General features: G+C 46.3%; 1 protein-coding gene across 2 annotated transcripts; it reads right to left on the bottom strand.

The window, feature by feature from the left end:
* Window positions 1–1,286: 1,286 nt before the first annotated feature.
* Window positions 1,287–17,907, bottom strand: klf12b (Kruppel-like factor 12b). Of its 2 annotated transcripts, XR_006958047.1 has the most exons (6): window positions 17,476–17,907; window positions 16,569–17,127; window positions 12,674–12,809; window positions 6,561–6,718; window positions 5,198–6,393; window positions 1,287–1,980 (listed from the first exon to the last, which is right to left on the bottom strand). XR_006958047.1 is itself a non-coding variant. In XM_047046728.1 (5 exons), exons 1-5 carry the CDS (start codon window positions 17,590–17,592, stop codon window positions 6,212–6,214), a joined length of 1,152 nt encoding a protein of 383 aa, XP_046902684.1. In that variant the 5' UTR covers window positions 17,593–17,907; the 3' UTR covers window positions 1,287–6,211. The 2 variants fall into 2 exon arrangements, 1 of the variants encoding a protein (XP_046902684.1); XM_047046728.1 differs by having other exon boundaries at window positions 1,287–6,393.
* Between the last annotated feature and the right edge of the window lie 672 nt (window positions 17,908–18,579).

Here is an 18,579-nt window from a genome sequence, read left to right on the forward strand (position 1 = left end):
AAGACGTGAGGTCTTTCATCTGAAATGGCTCTGCTATTTTTCCAAGCACCATGCCAACACTAACAGGAACATTATCAGACCAACCTGTGTTGTTACTAGACCATAGCCTCAAGTGCTTTGGTTAACGCCTGCTGACACGTAATCTGGCAATTATGTCCATTCAAACCACTATTCTCTCATTTGAATCCTCACTCACTTAGCACTCTCTTAGTGCTAAAAAGATTGAAAAAAAAACGATTGAAAAAAAAAACGATTACAAAATAAAGGGAAAACCACATATATTAGGTTTAACAATATCATATGCAAGAGAATATCCTATTTGGTCAGTCAAAATACCTGGCAGGATTGTGGCTGTAAAGCGCATTTTAATACTGTCTGACAAAAATACATTTAACAAAATCGAATATCTTCCAGAGAACTTTGACAATAACATATTGTAACCTTGCATGTCCAGTACCAGGGAGTGTAACATATGGTATACTGTAGTAATATTGTATTTTTGGTACACTAGCACAGAACAGACAGATCATGTGAAACTTGTGATTTCTCAGGTTGGCTTTTCATCATTGAGAGTGTGTCATGTACAGTACCACTCAGAAAAGGTCAGTCTAACACCCATCCCTCAGTACTGCTAGCACAGTGCTAGTGTCTTAGTAACAGCTCAGAGGCGAAGCTTGGGGCTTACACAAATGGTTTATCAGAGGCTTCATCTGAGAGATCAGGCCCTGTATGTCAAACAAGGTGCTGATAATATGCTTGAGGCAAGTAGGAAATACAGCTGGGCATATGTACACGTACACACAAGCAACATACAGAACAATATAGTATGAAATATTTTATAATACTTCAGAATACCAATTAGGGTAATTATATTGTTATTGCTCATCTTACGTTTTATAGAAAGTCATCAAGTTCTATCCAGGTCTACCCACAAGGGGATCTTTGGGATGTCACAACCAAACCATACGGCTGAAATGGCAGTGTTAGACTTTACAGAAGACAAAGCTATGCAGGAAGGAGTGGTAGCTGCCTTATATTAGACTTTTATTTGGACAGTTTTGTTTGCTTTCTGATCTCGTCTGTCTTTGGAATTTAACACATCTTGTTTTCAATGATTACATCCCCCCCGATATCTGTGCACAGCTCTGTTGGGCCTGCCTGTTCTGTGAGGTTAGGTTTCTGAATGCCTCTGTACATGATCATGGTGCTCAGATGCCTCGGCTGAAACCAGAACCACATTCCACACGCATCCCAGCAGCCCACATATACACAAGTCTGATTAAAAGTGTGTTCAGTACAAAATGCAACTTTATTAGCCTTCATGCCCCCCATTCATATCAATATACATGTACAGTATAATGTTTGAATGCGGTTCTATTTCACTGCTCCATCAATGAGAAAAACAGAGGGAAAAAAGCAATAAAGCACTGACAGAATATATAGACTACTTCTGGAGAGCAGAAAGGAAGATATGAAAAGAGAGAGAAAGAAAGAATGATAGAGTAACAAACAAAGAAAGGGCAACATTTGAACCCTTTTAGAAAAACAATTCGGACTGCATTCTTTTTGCTGAATTCCGAGAGCAAAATCTCCCTTTGAAGCATCGCTGAGCAGTATCACAATTTTTACAGTAATAGTGAAAGCTCAGAACATATTTACAATACACTCACTTTATATAAATACAGGAACAACAATTACTCTACATAATAGCAGTAAACTTGAAAGAAAGGCATTGAATTCACTAGTCAAATTTTAAAAGCTGTGTGAAACACAAGATACCGAAATTAAAGAAATATTTCACTGATTTAGAACTGTCAGCATTCATCCACTAGGTCCTGACAGCTATCTCGGGCATTGCACATTCTAAAAAAGACTTCTCCTCAGACTTCAATAAAATGTTGTGAAAAAATCTGACACTCCCAGTAAAGGTCAACCCTATTCGGTGATTTCTTGTTACAGGGTGTGGCCAATATCAGATAACTGGAGAAAGGAAACAGAGAGAATAAAGTTAAGGATTGGAGTAAGTACATCCATTTAATGCCACTACCTTAGGTATTTCACAAAGCCTGTAGAAAATGTGGGGATACTGTCTTGGAACAAGAGGTATGGCTCAGTGCATTGAAAAGTTACTTGAAGAAATGTTATTTTGCATAACGGTTTCTGTGCTGTGCTTTACTCTCTAGAACATAATCACTGATAGGAATACATTTGATCATTTCAATTGTGTCTCCGCTGTGTTTGGAATAGTTCTTGTGTGTGCTTTCTTAAGTGTCGTGACAGGAGGCACTATTATATATTATTGCATAACTTTGACCCTGGTTACCGTTACAAAATTATGCCACAGAAGAGTAAAAAGATTTGGTAGAGGTGCGATGATATACTACACCTTGGTTAAACACTCAGTTCATAATCAAGTCATCAAAGGTCAAATAAAAAAAGCGTAGTTTAAGGAATGCTAATTTTACACCCACAGTATTGTGCCAATTAATCAAAATTGGGTGAATAACTTAATAAAATGCTGATTTGTCATATCCACGTTCAAAAGTTACTTTATCTTCTGCTGTTGTTATCATTTTTGTCAAAGAAGGCTAGGCATGAACTATAAAGTGTCTGACCAAAGTGTTACATCGACCATCTGCTCTAGTTTGAATGCTGGTTCAGCCTAATGGAAAAATAATTACAAAAAGTGAATTTAAAAACAACTTCAAAATAAAACAGAGTGGTCCTACTTGACATTTGATCATTCACACATGCACTAAATATAAAAAAACAGTTTTTAGCATTATCAATAGCCCCATTTTACTGTATCAAATTAGATTAGTTAAGGTCTCTGAAAAAGACTTTATACGTATAAATGTATTGTCTCCTTTCTAATAATCAAAAGCCCTATTTATCCAATGTATTTACAGCCTGTAGAATTGAGATTCATTTATCTTTTATTTCCACTGCCACATATATTACAACATTTCAAAAGATCATTTTTTTTTACAGAAAATAGTTATACGCAATGATGAAGTGCCCCTCAATTCATAAATGTTTGAAAGTACAGTATATGTATAATAAAATATTTCAAAGATTATTGTGTGTAAATGGACTTAACATCTGAAATAAAATTGCTTGAAAATCATACTTCATAACAAACAAGGTGCTGATGATATGCTTGAGCCAAAATAGGCAATACAACTGGGCATAATCACATGTACACAAGCAACATACAAAACAACATAATATGACATATATTATAATACTTCAGAATACCGATGAGGAGAGACAAAATTGGGATTATGTGTGTATTTGACAAGTTGACTAAATGAGTTTTTGCTAAGGTAACCTGTCAAAGGGCAAAGAGGAACAAGTGATTCCTGTGTTTGTGTCTTTCTAGGCTTTCTGATCATGTATCGTGATCAATAAGTACTGGCCTTGTTTCAGCTCTCCTGACCCTGTATTGTAGATATTGTATCGGCGTACAACTATATCTTTGTTGTGTGAGGCTATCTTTCAAAACAAAGTTGTGCTTTCCAATGACAATAAGAAATGCGCTCAAGTCTACAGTGTGTCACATTTGATTGGAAATACAATCAGTTAGTTCTGCTTTGATAGGTAACATTGATCATATTGCTTTGTGCTGACGTCTAAAAGCTGTTAACGTAGTGTGTTCTCCACCCACAGAACTTGAATCTCCATGGAGATATTGACTGTCTATCCAAAGCGCACAAGCAAAATAAACTGCCGATGATTGTTCATTTGAAAACTGATATCAAACTGTCTGTCAAAGCATAAGTGGTTTCTGTTATGACTGTCAGTAAATACAATCGGAGTCATTTGTTATTTTGGGATTCCTCTGTGGGCAAACAACAGCCACAATAAAGGAATAAACACCCAGTACACTGGACAGCTGTTCATCTGTCTTGTAGACCACAAGCTTAATAGAATCCTGTAATGACCTCAGCACTGTATGCAATCTATTGCAAAAGCTTCCAAAAAGTGACTGACATTTCAGGGAGGCTCACATGACACTGTTTTGTTTGAAGAGTGGGTGTGACTCAGAAGACAGCTTACTCCATCGGCCAAAGAAAGACAAACACTGCAGAATCTCAGTGTGCTCTATAAGGTGATTGTGTAGAAAAGCTTCAAAAGGTTACTTTCTATTCCTTCAGACATTAGGAACTCTTGTCAATGTGACATATTATGCACACTAAGCGGAGGCGACCTACTGTAGACAAGTAAACAGAGAGAGAGTAGAACCATGTGCTGTATCGGCAAGCCCTGCACAAATATAGAAGTATCTGAAGAGAGGCTTGGAGACAGGATGGCTTGAAACAAGCACATGATTTGAACGCCTTTCCCGGGCAAGACACTGTGTCTGCAGTAAAACACCACCCTCTTTTTCGACTCATTTCCTTTTCTTCTATTCCACCTGCCTCCATTCTCATAACTCTGTCCTGTGTGTATTGCTCTCCTATTGGAGGAACTGACCAACCATTGGACTGTGTTAGACCACTGAGCCAAAGGCGAGGAGGGGACCAGTCTGTGGTAACATGTCCCCGGCAGCCACTGAACCCTGACACTGTCCTGACCAGGAAGATAGGGGACCTTCACACAGTTCCTGCCACAAGTCGGACTCACCCACCCCGGATTCCCAGGTACAAGTTAAAACGAGTCGTAGACTAACATGTAAGGGTACATGTAAGGGCTTATTTATTTAGATACCTCTGTGAATAGAACTCCTAGCACAGCCTCCCCCCCAAGTTCAAAATGTTCTCTCTTGAAGGGGGGTCCCATAACTCTAATGGGCTACAGTCAGGGGCCCCTCAGTTCAAACACAGGGTTTGTGTGTGTGTGGTTCCTGTCTTCCAAGTGGACAGTGGATATCAGACAGAGCCGTCACGCCCCGTATAGTAGATCTCCCGCTATCGAGAGGAATCCTCACTACGAGCCAAGCCACAACTCTGTAAGGTGCCAAAGTCTTTTCTCGGATATGTTCCAATGATTGTATCAAAGATTAAATGTACATTTTGGGGGATCAGAAATGATAAATGTATCGAAGCAGGCATAAACAGCAAGAACAAAAAAGTTTCATTTTGAAAAAAAACGATATTTATCCAATAAGATTGCACTTTACTGATTGCTAATCACAGCACAAAATGCACCAACAAAGTTTTTTTTTAATATAAGAAAACATTTCCAAGAGACTTACGATGGATGGTGACGATGAAACCAGGTACTCTGTCAGACCCTGTTATTGGATCTCAGAAACCTGCTCTCACAGTCCTGAATGAAAAACCAACCGAATATCCAAAACATACAGTACCTGTGCTAACCGGGCCTACGAGGTGAAATGTGCCCGCATGTGTTTTACAAGACAAAGCTGATGGTTCTTTTTCCTGTTGTAGGGTGTATGCTTCAATCTCATTGGCTGGTTTGCTGGCGTTTGGCTGGGTGAAATCTCAGCCCTGGTATGGTCTCTGTATTACTGGCCTGTTGGGGAGCATTGGCCTCTATCCCAGCCTCTGGCTTCAATACCCCAGCTTCGGGTACTCCTGGGTGTGTCTGTGACTGGGTTGCGCCCTCTGCTGGTTGAAGTAGGTAGCTGGGAGAGAGTCAGACAGGGGACATTGCAACAATTCCGTCCATGACTGGGTCTGACTGACTGTTGGTACATGTCTGTTTCTGCAGCTCAATCCAGATCCAGCCCAATCTCTCCAAAAAACATCCGCGCAACTAAATCGAATCCGTCTTTCACATTATGAACCCGAAAAAAGCAGCCTTTTTTTTTCTGAAACATCAACCAAAAATAACAACAAAGAGGAAATAGATGCAATTGCGGTTTAGTCCAAAACAAATGAATAGTAGAACTCCTTCTTATAAATCTAGATGAAACATTTAATAAGAACAGTGCTGGAGAGGACAGGTTTTCCATTAAAAACTCTGAACGACGGCAAAGATCGATCCTCCGGCCTGCTCCTCGGGTGGCAAGGATCCCGCTCTGTTCTGCTCTGCGGACATGACCTGTCCTCCACCCTCCTCCATGCCTCTTCTCTCTCAGCGCCGCAGGGAGTGTGTCCAGGCCAGCTGAACCACATTCAGGGAAGAGACCCCGCTCTCCCAGCTGTGTGTTTGAGTGTGCCTCTGCTCCGTCTGTGTGAGTGAGTGTGTTGTGTGTGTGTGTTTGTGTGTGTGTGTGTGTGTGTGAGGAGCCTCTCTGCAGGGCTCAAACCAGCATGTGTCTCCGCCGGTGCAGGGCCAGGTGGTCTGAGCGGGAGAAGGAGCGGTCACAGTCCGCGCACTTGAACGGTTTAACGCCGGTGTGCTTTCTGTAGTGCCGCGTCAGCTCGTCGGACCGCGCAAACTTCCACGTACAGCCGTCCCAGGTGCACTTATATGGCTTCTCACCTGGACAACAAAAACACACACACACACACACACAAACATACAAAGAGCAAGTGTCAGCACATATGGATACCGTCCAGTATCATCATGCACGATGCACGATTAGAAATGTTCCCGCTTGTGATATACGCTTGAGCACGTTGTGTGTTGGGCGGGGCAAGCGGACTGACCTGTGTGCGTTCTCCTGTGTGCTTTTAGATGGGAGCTCTTGGTGTAGACCTTATTGCAGCCCTCAAAGTCACACCTGTGGATGCGTCTCTTCTTCGAGTCTGGAGACTCCGACCTCCTGGGGCGCCGTATGCTCTCAATACTGAACGGTGACATGGAACTGCAACAGCAACATCAATCTCGATGAGTACTTGGTCCTACTTTTACGATTCCCACCACGGGTCCTTTTCCAGAGTGGTCGCTTTTCTAGAGTTAGGAAGATAGTGTACTAGCAGCTTGATTGTCATTGGCTGTTCCTCTGACTGAATTGTAAAACATGTCAAATGTTGCTCTCTTTGTGGAAGGTCCCTTCATTTATATGGTCTGAGACATCCAAGCCACATCGTACATTGTTAATGAATACGTCTTCTGTTTTTGTTTGTTTCGACAATGCTCCTGCAAGCAATACAGTTGTTAACGGTAATGATAGCTTGGTAGTCCGCTAGTGCCATCTAATGAACAACAGGTGGAAATTATATTAGACCGATATTGTGAACAAATGTAAAAATGTTGAACCAGGATAGACAGATGAAATGTTTTCCACTCGCACTCCCCACTGATGAAACATTTAAAAGGCTAATTACAGCACTGTCTAAGACCCTATTTTTGCAACTTAGCTTGGTGTCTATATTGTTTTACAAAGGAAACTTTTTTTTTTAATCAATCCAGAACTTGTAACATACAGTAAGTAAGCAAGAATCTGCTATACGATTATGCTTACTAAGGCTGTTGTGTAACTAGATACTGTTATACATATTTAAGTATACTATGATGTTTGTTAATTATAATAATTCAAGCTGGGAATTTAAATAAGCATTTTAAATAATGAATAACAAATATTTTAAATTGTATTGTTTCCTCTGCTTCTGTAACAGTGTTATTTCCCTCCAGGGACCAATAGAGAGATGTTGCCACTGTATGGTTCATAAAAGAAAGTAGAAGGTTTAAAAATGTACTATTACTACCACTAGATGGCAGAAGCACACCCCTGTAGACAGCAAAGCACTGTAAACAAGAGGTAAGTCAGATCATCTCATAATGCTCAAGCATTCATCAATCGCTAGAACAACATGACCGATTTCTTTATGTAGTTCAAAAAGCTCATGCAGATTGTTATGGACATACAACTCAACAGTCATTGTCTTTTCCTCTCCAATAACCCCTCCAAACCACGACAGACAATGTATCATGGTGTGTTTGTGTGCGTGTGTGTTTTTTGCTTCTGGAAAATGGTGTATTGACATTGCCACTGCAGTCGGTTTGTGGAGTTTGAGTGATCAGAGATGGCAACTCCACTTTGCTCGGTCCAAACACATGTGCATCTCTGGCCCCGATGACACAATACTGACGCAGTGTGTGTCACACATACAGCACACACTTAGTCGCACGTGCACAATCGACACGCAAGCGTACACAAACAACGGAACTCTATTTCATCACACTCGACTAACTTCAGTGCGAGTAAACAACGGCTAACCTGTTTCTCCTTGCGAGCGTTTGTGTGTGTATATGTGTGTGTTTGTGTGTGTGTGAGAGAGACAGAGAGAGAGAGAGAGACAGAGAGAGAGACAGAGAGAGAGAGACAGAGAGACAGAGAGAGACAAAGAGAGAGAGAGAGAGAGAGAGAGAGAGAGAGAGAGAGAGAGAGAGAGAGAGAGAGAGAGAGAGAGAGAGAGAGAGAGAGAGACAGAGAATTTGTATTTGGGAAGTGTCAACGAATGTCAACCTGTATCCTTTGGGTTCATCTGTCCCCACAGCTACAACCTTAACACTGTGTACCACAAACACACACAGACACACACACGCACACAAATACGCACAGGACACACTGTGTGATCAGCCTGTGTGTTCCTTCAGCTCATAGCTCTCTGGATCTACGACTGTTTGGAAAGGTGAAAGCTGAGAGGGGGGATTGGGTGTAGGAGGAGTGAAGAGGGAGGAGGGGGAAAACAGAGAGAAGAGGGATGGCTGGTGGACAGCGAGAAGGGGGGAAAGGAGAAGGAGGAGAGAGAGGATAGGGAAGAGGGTGGAGGCGAAGGAGGACGGAGGAGGGGGAGGAGGGGGAGGAGAGAGAGGAAAAGGAGGGCTGGAGAAGACCGAACAGCAGACCTATCTCTCGCTGAGGACTGGGGGGCCATTATGTCTTCTGATTGGTGGAAGGGTGTATGCTCATGGGGGGAGGGAGGGGGGGGGACAGAGGAATGGGAGAGTGCAAATGGAGAAGAGAGAGGGGGACAAGAGAGAGGGAGAGGGGAAGAAATGAAGGGAGGTGAGAAAAGACAGACAGGCTGAGAGGGAAAAAGGTGGGAGAGAGAAGAACAGATAGGAGAAAGGAGAGGGAAGAAGGAAGGGAAGGAGAAGTGGAGAGAGAGGCTCCCGAGAGCAAGGAGAGGAGATAAGGAGTCCGGGAAGGAAAGGAGAGAGAGGTCACAGAAACGGTAGGAGAAGGAAAGAGTAAGTAAGCAAAGGCGAGAAAGAGAAAACGAGAGAGGGGCTAAGGGGAAGGAAGGAGAGAGAGGAACAGACACGGTAGCAAGGAGGGTTTTTGGGGGGCGGAAGAGAAAAGAGGCGTGGCCAGATCGACTCTCCGGTGAACAGCCCCCGCCCCACGTGCAGCACTTCCTGTCTCTCTGCTGCTGGAGCACACAAACATACATCCACACATGCTGTGTAGAAAATGCGCGTGTGCATGCACACGTACACACACACACACACACTTGGACAGACTTACACTGTCATCACTCAGACATACACTTAGACGCACACTCGGACGTGTACTCTGTACATTGGCTCGGACCCCTTCACACACTTGGACGTACACACCGCACACACTTGGACACACACACACAGTATGCTCGAGGATCACCTGCTGCTTTTGGCTCGCTGCCAAGCAGGGGGAACAGGAAATGAGCTCATGGGTCAGATATGGGAGTGAACTCCAGGTCCCCTCTCTCTCCCTCTGTCTCCCTCTTTCCTTCTTCTCTCCAACTCTGTCCCTCTTTTTGATGCTCTGTCTAGTACAAACCCCCATCCCTCCCTGTGACACACCAGACCTGCAACGATAGAGTGGCCCAGGAGAAATGAAACTAGCATAGAGTGGAGTCAGGTGGCTGAGCGGTTAGGGAATCGGTCTCGTCATCAGAAGGTTGCCGGATCAATTCCCGGCTGTGCCAAATGACCTTGAGTCCTTGGGAAAGGCACTTCACCCTACTTGCCTAGGGGGAATGTCCCTGTACTTACAGGGTAAGTCTCTCTGGATAAGCGCATCCACTAAATTACAAAATGTAAATGTAGCATACAAATAACAAGACAATCTCAAAAAAAATTTGAACATGCAACATCATAAACAACTGTTTGTCCCCCAAAACGGAGGTTTGTGTGGGGGTGGTTCTGTAAAGGGCGTGTGTGCGTCTGAGCGTGTGTGCGTGGGTGCGTGGGTGCATCCGTATTTGTGCCGCGCAGGGGAGGAGTGGGATGCTGGTTGACAGTTCAACAGACGGGGAGCGGGGAAGGGGGATGTTTACAGTCTGACTTCATGCCACGGAGATTCCATCATTACGATATGATTTAGGAAGGGATGAGGCAGACAGGTTCTCACACAGAATGAGCTATGAGCTCCATGCAGCGCTGGCCCTGTCAGCTGCCGCGATGGAGGATGACTATCCCTACTAGCAACTGTGTGGAAGATCTGTGGTACTTGAGGGCACTCCCTGTAGCACACTGTGCTAACGTGGGCAATTCATTTGATTTTAGATTTTACTTTGTTTTGACAATGTCATGGCAGCCCATGAACAGCCCAGAAGGGGGGAGAGGGCTGGGGGGGGGCTCTGTTTGTGTCTCAGGGAACCAGGAAGTGGAACTCGGGTCCTGTTTCCCACGGTCCTTCTGTGTTCCTGTGTTGTGTTCCTCCTGTCACCTGTTTAAAGGGGTTTTCCAGGGGACATGGTGGTATTCGCTAACACTGTGCACTTGTAGATCTGTTACCTCACAGGAAACGGGCCAGACGGCGTGCCGAACGCTACGCATTCAAACAAGCTAAACGCCACTCCCCACAACACAGTCATCGCTGTTTCCTACTACAAGGATGAACGCTACTGACTGAACACAGCGAGAGCTACTCACCGCAGCATGCTATACGTTATTGTACCACGCACAGAACCCTCTCAACTCTGCACGCTGAACTCTACTTGACACTGCATGCTCAAAGCAACTGAATACAGCTCAATATTGCCCAGTGACTGCTACCAAACACTAGAAGCTGAATGTGATATACACAAGGAGTTTGGATCAGACAGGAAGAGGTGCCTGTGCAATTTGAGAGGCCAACAGGCATTCCTGTACCTGGTTACACTCCCCCCCCCCCCCCCCCACCACCACCCACCCACCTGCTCTACTTGAGGGCCCCGGGTCCCTGGGGATGAGCCAGTCATCACCATAGCCTCTCCCCTCCCTCCTTCCCTCCCTCCATCGCTCCCTTCCTCGGACCCACACGAGCCCATCCACCGGTCCCCAAGGAAACGCATGAATATGGAGGAGTCTGCCCAAGACAGTCCAGACACACACAGCCACTGCCCCCCTCCCTCTGCCCCTTTCCACCTCCTCCCTCCCTCCCTCCCTCGCTCTCACACTCCCCTCTCTCATTTATTTATGTTGTTACCTAGGCTTATGGCTACATGCTGCATGGCTCTCTCTCTTTCTCTCTTTCTCTCTTTCTCTCTTTCTCTCGTTCTCTCCTTCTCTCCTTCTCTCGTTCTCTCGTTCTCCCTCCCCCCGTCTCCCCTCTCTGCTTCTCTCGTCCTCAAGCTCGATTCAAGCTGGCTAAGGACAGTATCAACATGGGCTCTGGGCTCTGTGTAGCTAGGGGCTATTTGGATAGTCTGCTCCATCTAATAAACACTCGATTTTTCATATGGTTAACGCTAGACAAGCTGACAATGTGAGGACGTGACTTAAAACAGGATAACATACAGTATACACTCTTGGGTCGGCACTGCACGAGAACACAAGACCGGGTCTCTCTCCTGTGGTTGGAAGCCACACCATGCCATGACAAGTCGACAACAGAACACGTTGTTTTTTGTTGTGTTTTCGCAGGCAAACATGCATGTCTGTCTTCCTGTTGACAAAAGCTGCCCTCCTTCTACAGCCAGCTGTTCTGGACACACAAACACACACATACACACACACACACACACAAACACACGGTGCACACAAGGGGAGGCTAGTGTGTGGGCAGGCGGGCCAGCCCTGGCAGCGTAGTGCTAAACCTGGCTGGTTGTTGAAATAAAGACGCCAGCCTCTGTTCTCCTCTGGCTAGCCTGTGTCCACGTGTGGCACTCCCGGGCACGCCTGTCCCTTTCAATAACCTGCGCTGAAAACAGAGTCTCCTACATCTCTTTGTGTGTGCAGTGTGTGTGTGTGTGTGTGCAGTGTGTGTGTGTGTGTTTGCAGTGTGACTGTGACAGTGTAGCATAATGCTGACGACCTCAGTGTCAGCAAGTTTGTCTAAAATGTTGCACATCAAGCACACACACACACACACACACACAAGCACCCATACCTGTCCACATAGGTTTGACCTATATTATAGCTCAATCCCAGCACATTAAATGTTCAATATGGGTTATTCCCATATCAAGCCAGGCTCGTGGTCGGTCAGGCAGTCAGTCAACCAAAATGTTGTAACCGAAGACACTTCATTTGAGTTTAACAGGAAAACAGAACCCTGAAATAGTTTCCTACTAGTTAGTCTTAATCAAAATCCACTTAGTATTAAAATGAGTCTGGCCAGGCTGGAATAGGAATTCTCTAGTTTTCTGGACAAGAGGAGAGGATGATGACCGTTATCATGAGATCACAACACGTATGTCACACTGCAAACCACACCTCTGCAGTACTCTAATACTGTATGACTGTTTTCCAAAAAGGTCTTTGGGCTCAGAAATATAATTTAGTCAATTCAAGTCATCTTCTTTAGTAAGTTTCTTTTTTTCTTCCATATTTGAACTTTCTTTTACCTGCTTCAAGAGGACACACACAAGATGACAGACACAGACACACGGTATATGGTACTCACTCCTGGACTGCGCGGGCTATGGACAGTGCGGTGGAGCCGGTCTCGTTAACACTGTCCAAGGTCACGTTTGGCAGGTCGTCATCATCACTGTCACTCTTTATCTGCCTTGGCGACAGACCGTTAGGGTCTCTGTGTGCTGTAGGGGGGAAACAGACACATATTCACACTCACACTCAGGGTTTAGAAACATGATATCATATCGAGGACTATTAGGCCAAACTGCAGGTCATTATTAGCTGTCACCGTTGCCAGCCAATTGCACACCAGTTGCACACTCACGTGCACGCACCGAGCACACAGCGACAGTGTGACGAGCATGGTTTTGTGGTCTCCAATCATTATAAGCAACCATGTTCTGTCATTTAGTAATTTTTCTAGAAAAATCCTTGTGTTTTACTCCAAAATCTAGTACCAGGGAAGGGTTATCTGTCAAATAAGTTCTAGTAGTTGTGAAACTGAAAGGAGTGACTGCAGACGTCATTGCTTTGTCTCTCCTCTCCTCCTCTACCACCACTCGCATTCTCCTGCTTCTCTAGCCTCTAGCTATGCCAACCAGTCTCTTTCCTGACCACTGTCACAGCTCAGTCTAATTACCTTTGTGTGTGTGTGTGTGTGTGTGTGTCTGTCTTGGGGGTGGGACCAGTTCTCACAGTAGACCCTGCAGGCACTTCCTGTCAGTGGCTGTCAATCAAACTCAACTCCCAGCCTGAGGGGAGGACAGCCTGCAGACCTGGCTCGAGTAGACACACACACACACACACACACGCTCACACACACACACACACACACACACACACACACACACACACACACACACACACGCTCACACACACACACACACACACACACACACACACACACGCTCACACACACACACACGCCCAAACACACCCACGTGTACTGTTTGGCGAGCTTTATCAGGCCCCAGCGTCTCCTCCCTGTAGATAAGGAGAAGGGCGGAGTAGTGTTCGGGCGTTGCTGTTGTCTCTGAGCAGTGGGTGGGGACAGCTGAAATAGAGATGACCTTACCAGTGTGTGTGCTGCCTGAAGTGCTCAGCCATTAACTTGCCTTTGGTTCTATCCCACTATCACATAATACAGGAAAGACAGTCAGGGGATCAACAACAAGACTGTACAAAACACACTCTTCCTGTATTTCTTACCTAGAACTTCCAAATAGATATCTTTTTGATTGGCCCATGAGTAAAATTAACGAAAGCAGAAGGCCAATGGCTGCAAGGCCTCAAGGATGACCTCTCCAAGCTGTGACGTCTCTCAACCGTTGTCTGATTGGCTACATGGGCAGGTCCTGCGGCCATACTGGCCTTTCCTTAGCGTTCGATCCCATCTAGGAGCCTTGATACCGACACCAGAGATTCAAGAAAATACTTAGGCTGGACTGTAAGCAGACAATCTGCAGTGACACTCCAAATGTGGACATGGGGGTTTGTCGATTTGAGGCATCGGAATGCCGTCTCCTGCTATGCGACAGTTATGTTCTCTTGAGCTGTTTTTGAGGCATAGCCTCCTCCTTCTCCCTAAGACCCTTCCTCGCCTTCCTCTATCCAACCCTTCTCTTCCTCCTCCTCCTCCTGCTCTGCCCTCCCAGAGCCAACTGGGGTCGTTTCGGATCTATAAATGTGCGTCTGGAGCAGAGAGGGACATGGGGGTAATTTTGCCTGTCTGCTTCTCTGTATCACTCTACAGCTTCTTCCTTTTCAACCTGGCAGAGAGAGAGAGAGAGCTCTCACTCTCCCCCCATTCTCATTCCCTCTGTTCTCTGTCCTCTGTCTCTCGTTATGGCTGGCAATTAGTCAGAAATACAATGTTAGTCAGAAGCCGGGTATTTGGAGCGAAGGACACAAAGGAGAAGTGGTGAAGAGGTGGGCAGAACCCCCGGATTTCTCTCTCTCTCTCTCTCTCTCTCTCTCTCTCTATCTCTCTCTCTCTCTCTCTGTCTGTCTGTCTGTCTGTCTGTCTCTCTCTCTCTCGCTCTCTTTCTCTTTCTGTCTCTCTCTCTCACACTCTCTCTCTTCTGTTGTTTCCAGTCAAGCCCTGTTTCCATGACAACCTCCCAGCCAGAGACAGGGAGACAGCTCTGAAAGGAAGGGTACACGCCCTCTCCAAACGAGGATGGCCAACCTGTGTGTGTGTGTGTGTGTGTGTGTGTGTGTGTGTGTGTGTGTGTGTGTGTGTGTGTGTGGGCGTGCGTGTGCATGTGCAATTGTGTGTGTGGAGTGAACATTAGCCACCAGAATGTGCTCTCCGGCCCCCAGAGTGATTCTCTAAGCTGAACAACGCTAAAGGCTGGAGCCCGAAGCCTTCCTTTTACTCTCTGCCATGTGTGTAAGGTTAAACACAAAAGCTTTAGTGGACAAGCATGTTTGAGCTTTGAGAAACCATCATTGCTCCCCTCCACGATAGATGGTCACACGGAGCAAGGTTTGTGCAAGCACACCAAGGACCGAGGGATTGGCCACTACATCACTGAGAAGTATTGAATTTCCTCCTGCAATTTTAGTTTATTTGAAATTCAAGTGGGTGTGAACACTCCAGGCTGTAGATTTCCTCTGAGGTTTTTTGCAAACAGCACCGATCATGATGGTTTACTTTGATAATATAATTTTTACAGGCATTGTAATATATTGTACTTTCATAATTGGCTGACTGGATGGCTATACTGGATTGGGGAAGTGAATGACTGGTGTGTATGTGTGTGACAGTAACAGTATGACAGAGTCTACTCCACCCTGTTCTCACCCTGTTCTCACCCTGTTCTCCCACAAACATGGGGGAGTAGATGTCTACGTGTGTGTGCTTACTCTGCCAACCATCTTCAATATCAGTCCACACCCTCTTACGCAACCTTTGTTTTTCCTCTCTCCTCTCCGCTCCTCTCCTCCCTCCCTCCCTCCCCCTCCCTTCCCCCCCTCTCCTCTCTTCTCCTCTCCTCTCTGCTCCTCTCCTCCCCTCCTCCCCTCCCTCCCTCCCTCCTACTCCCCCCCTCCTCTCCTCTCCTCTCCTCTCCTCCCCTCCCTCCCTCTCCCCCTCTTCTCTTCTCCTCTCCTCTCTGAGGAGACACCCAGCAAACACCCAGCATTTAAAACGCCCATCCGCCAAGCCAACTGAGAGTTTGTGTCCTTGTATATGTGTGTGTGTGTGTCTGACAGGGAGTGACAGACAGACAATCTAGATAAACAAGCAGTTTAACAACAAACGGTTCCCTTGTGTGTGTGCATGTGTCAATGTGCGTGCATGCATGTGTGTGTGCGTGTGTGTGTGTTAGAACCACCCAGTCTTCCTGCCCGCGGTTAGCAGCATTAAAACCCCACCCTGTTGTGAGCCAGACTGAGTCTGGGCAAGCTGGGTCAGAGCAGGAGAATGACTTTAACCCAGTCACCCAATCCCAGATATGTACTCCTTTTTGAGGGAACGATCTTTGGCTGGCCCTGGGTCCTTGGATCTGACGTTCGAGGTGGTCAGAGGAAAATCCAACTGCTGACATAGAGCCTTTCATCCAGAAAATGTCTTCTCTCAGGAGGACAATGTTATTGCCCAGGGGGGCCTTTTTCACAGAACACTTGAAAACTTTCTCCCTGGCTTACACGCAATTGCAAACGCACACACACACTATAGATAAACATGCACACCGGTAAAGTACAGTAAAGCCGGTCATTACACAGTCATTTGCGTCTGTGCACTGTCTCGATTGACTCCATGTTTGAGCGGAAGTCTACAGACGTCGCTACAAAGCACCGTCGTCTTTCGTCGTGTCGGCCGCCACAAAGCGAACCGGCACTGTCACACAAGAGCGCAAACGAGGAAGCCAGCTAGAAATGGAGCTCGAGTACCAAAGTGTCGAGACACGGAATGGTTCACTAAGCGGTCGACTAACCTTTGCTGTGGGGCTTAGCCTGGTCCAGGAGAGGTAGCATGATGGAGCTGTTGAGGCTGGCGTTGGTGCGGACGGAGGTGGTGTACATCAGGGGCAGAGACTGCACCACCACTGGGATTCGGTGCACGTGGCTGGCCATCTTGCCCGGGCCATGGACCACCCCGCCCCCCAGGCTCAAAGGGCTGGACGGAGGTGGGGGGACGGGGTGCAGGATGTGGACAAACTGCTGACCTCGGCTGACCCCGTTGCCCGGCGGCGCCACCAACGGGCCCGGTGTGAACACGGACGAGGCAGAGGTGATGACGGACGGGGAGGAGGAGGACGAAGAGGAGGACGATGACAGGGAGGAAGGGGAGAAGGCGGAGGTGAGGGGGGACGGGGAGGAGGTGACGGCCGTGGCGGAGGGGGGCGAGGGGCGGGGCTTGTTGATCGACAGGTCGACGGGCTCGGTCTGGAAACGGTGGTCGTGGGCGAGGAGGTCCTCCGGGGGCTCGGGTTTGACCTTGCTGAGCAGGAGGGGGACGGTGTCCATCGCTGGGTAGCGGCACACCTTTGAGGACTGGGGGAGGAGAGAGGACAAAAACACAACAACGGTGTCACTTTGGCAGTGCAGGTACAAGAGACGCAGCGCAAAGGACGACAGACCTGGGACTCAAAGTCAACATGCAGTCAGCTTTCATAAGACCTGGCACACGTACTGCCGGGGAAACCACATCTCTTCATCCACTCTTAAATCTACAGTATGTAGTTATGGGCAACTACAGTAACACCAACAGCCCATCTTGTGGCAGCGAGGGTAAATTCAGTTCATTACACGATGCCTACAGCAGTTAGAGTACACCCATACGCCCCAAGAAAGAGTCTATACTGTCGACCCTCAAACAGACAGCAGAGCACAGCCAGGTACCTTAGAATTGGGATATACTGGAGTATGAAACGTCCTGTAACCATCGAATGATTGATTCCTCCTAAAAAAAAAAATTCCAGTCTGGTAATCTGTTCTTGTTATTTGTTCATGTACCATAGTATTATAAAAGAGGCATTAGCTACTGTTTGTTAAGGATTTCATGAAGGACTTTGCTAACTAACATTTATAAAACCAAATGCCTCAGACTAATGTTACCATGTTACTATGTTAGACAATGCTCATGTTTCTGGTTGCTTTGTTATAGGTGCTAAACTGTGATAGTTTTTCTTCTTCTTCACTGATGAGTAATTTACTCTGGAACATAGTGACTCTGTCTGGTTTTTTGTATGATGTCATGCATAGAAGAAAAGCTGGATAAGTCCAGCTTCCTTCCTACTCTTACACCAGCTTTCTCTCTCTCTCTCTCTCTCTCTCTCTCTCTCTCTCTCTCTGTCTCCCTCTCTGTCTCTCTCTCTCTCTCTCCCTCTCTCTCTCTCTCTCTCTCTCTCTCTCTCTCCCCTCTCTCTCTCTCTCTCTGCCAACTCCTCTCCACTTTCTCCTCTCTCTCTCTCTCTGTCCTCTGGCATTTGTCTCTCTCTTCCTCCTGGTTTCTATCACTCCCGCAGGAACACAGCTCTCCTGGCTCCACTCATATCATCTAGATCTTCTCTCTGATGGTGGAAAAACATCATATGGGCCCAATTTCCTGACAAACCCATCCCCCCTTACCCGGATCTACCCTCTTAGTACTGGGCCTCCCCAGGCCAAGAGTTGATGACTCCTTCACAAGAACCTCCAGGGACATACCTGCCACCTCCTCTACCACACCTGACCATAAAAGAATCAGAACGGTGGATGGGGCATCTGTGTAAACACAAATCCGATTCACTGACTGAGAATATCCACGTCCGTAAACATTGCACTGTAAACATGTCCTACCAAAAGAATTGGGCGAACATTCAACAGTTTCCAAAGCCAATTCATATGAGAAAAAAAAGTGATCGTGAATTTTGTTTGAAGTATTAACAACGGACGATTCTTTCGGTGGGCTTTTGGAGTCCTGTAGCAGGGCTGCCAACTTTGACCAACAGTATGCCTACATTT

This window comes from Hypomesus transpacificus, chromosome 23 (assembly GCF_021917145.1).
Source record: "Hypomesus transpacificus isolate Combined female chromosome 23, fHypTra1, whole genome shotgun sequence".
Taxonomy (NCBI): domain Eukaryota; kingdom Metazoa; phylum Chordata; class Actinopteri; order Osmeriformes; family Osmeridae; genus Hypomesus; species Hypomesus transpacificus.

Bases quoted from the DNA above. Each gene is read 5' to 3' on its own strand.
- klf12b (XM_047046728.1), bottom strand. From the start codon at position 17,592: ATGGTACATGAACAAATAACAAGAACAGATTACCAGACTGGAATTTTT. The intron at 17,128-17,475 runs GTACCTGGCTGT...CTCCTCCCCCAG, and splicing joins CAGTATATCCCAATTCTAAG to TCCTCAAAGGTGTGCCGCTA. The intron at 12,810-16,568 runs GTTAGTCGACCG...TCCCCCCTACAG, and splicing joins GGCTAAGCCCCACAGCAAAG to CACACAGAGACCCTAACGGT.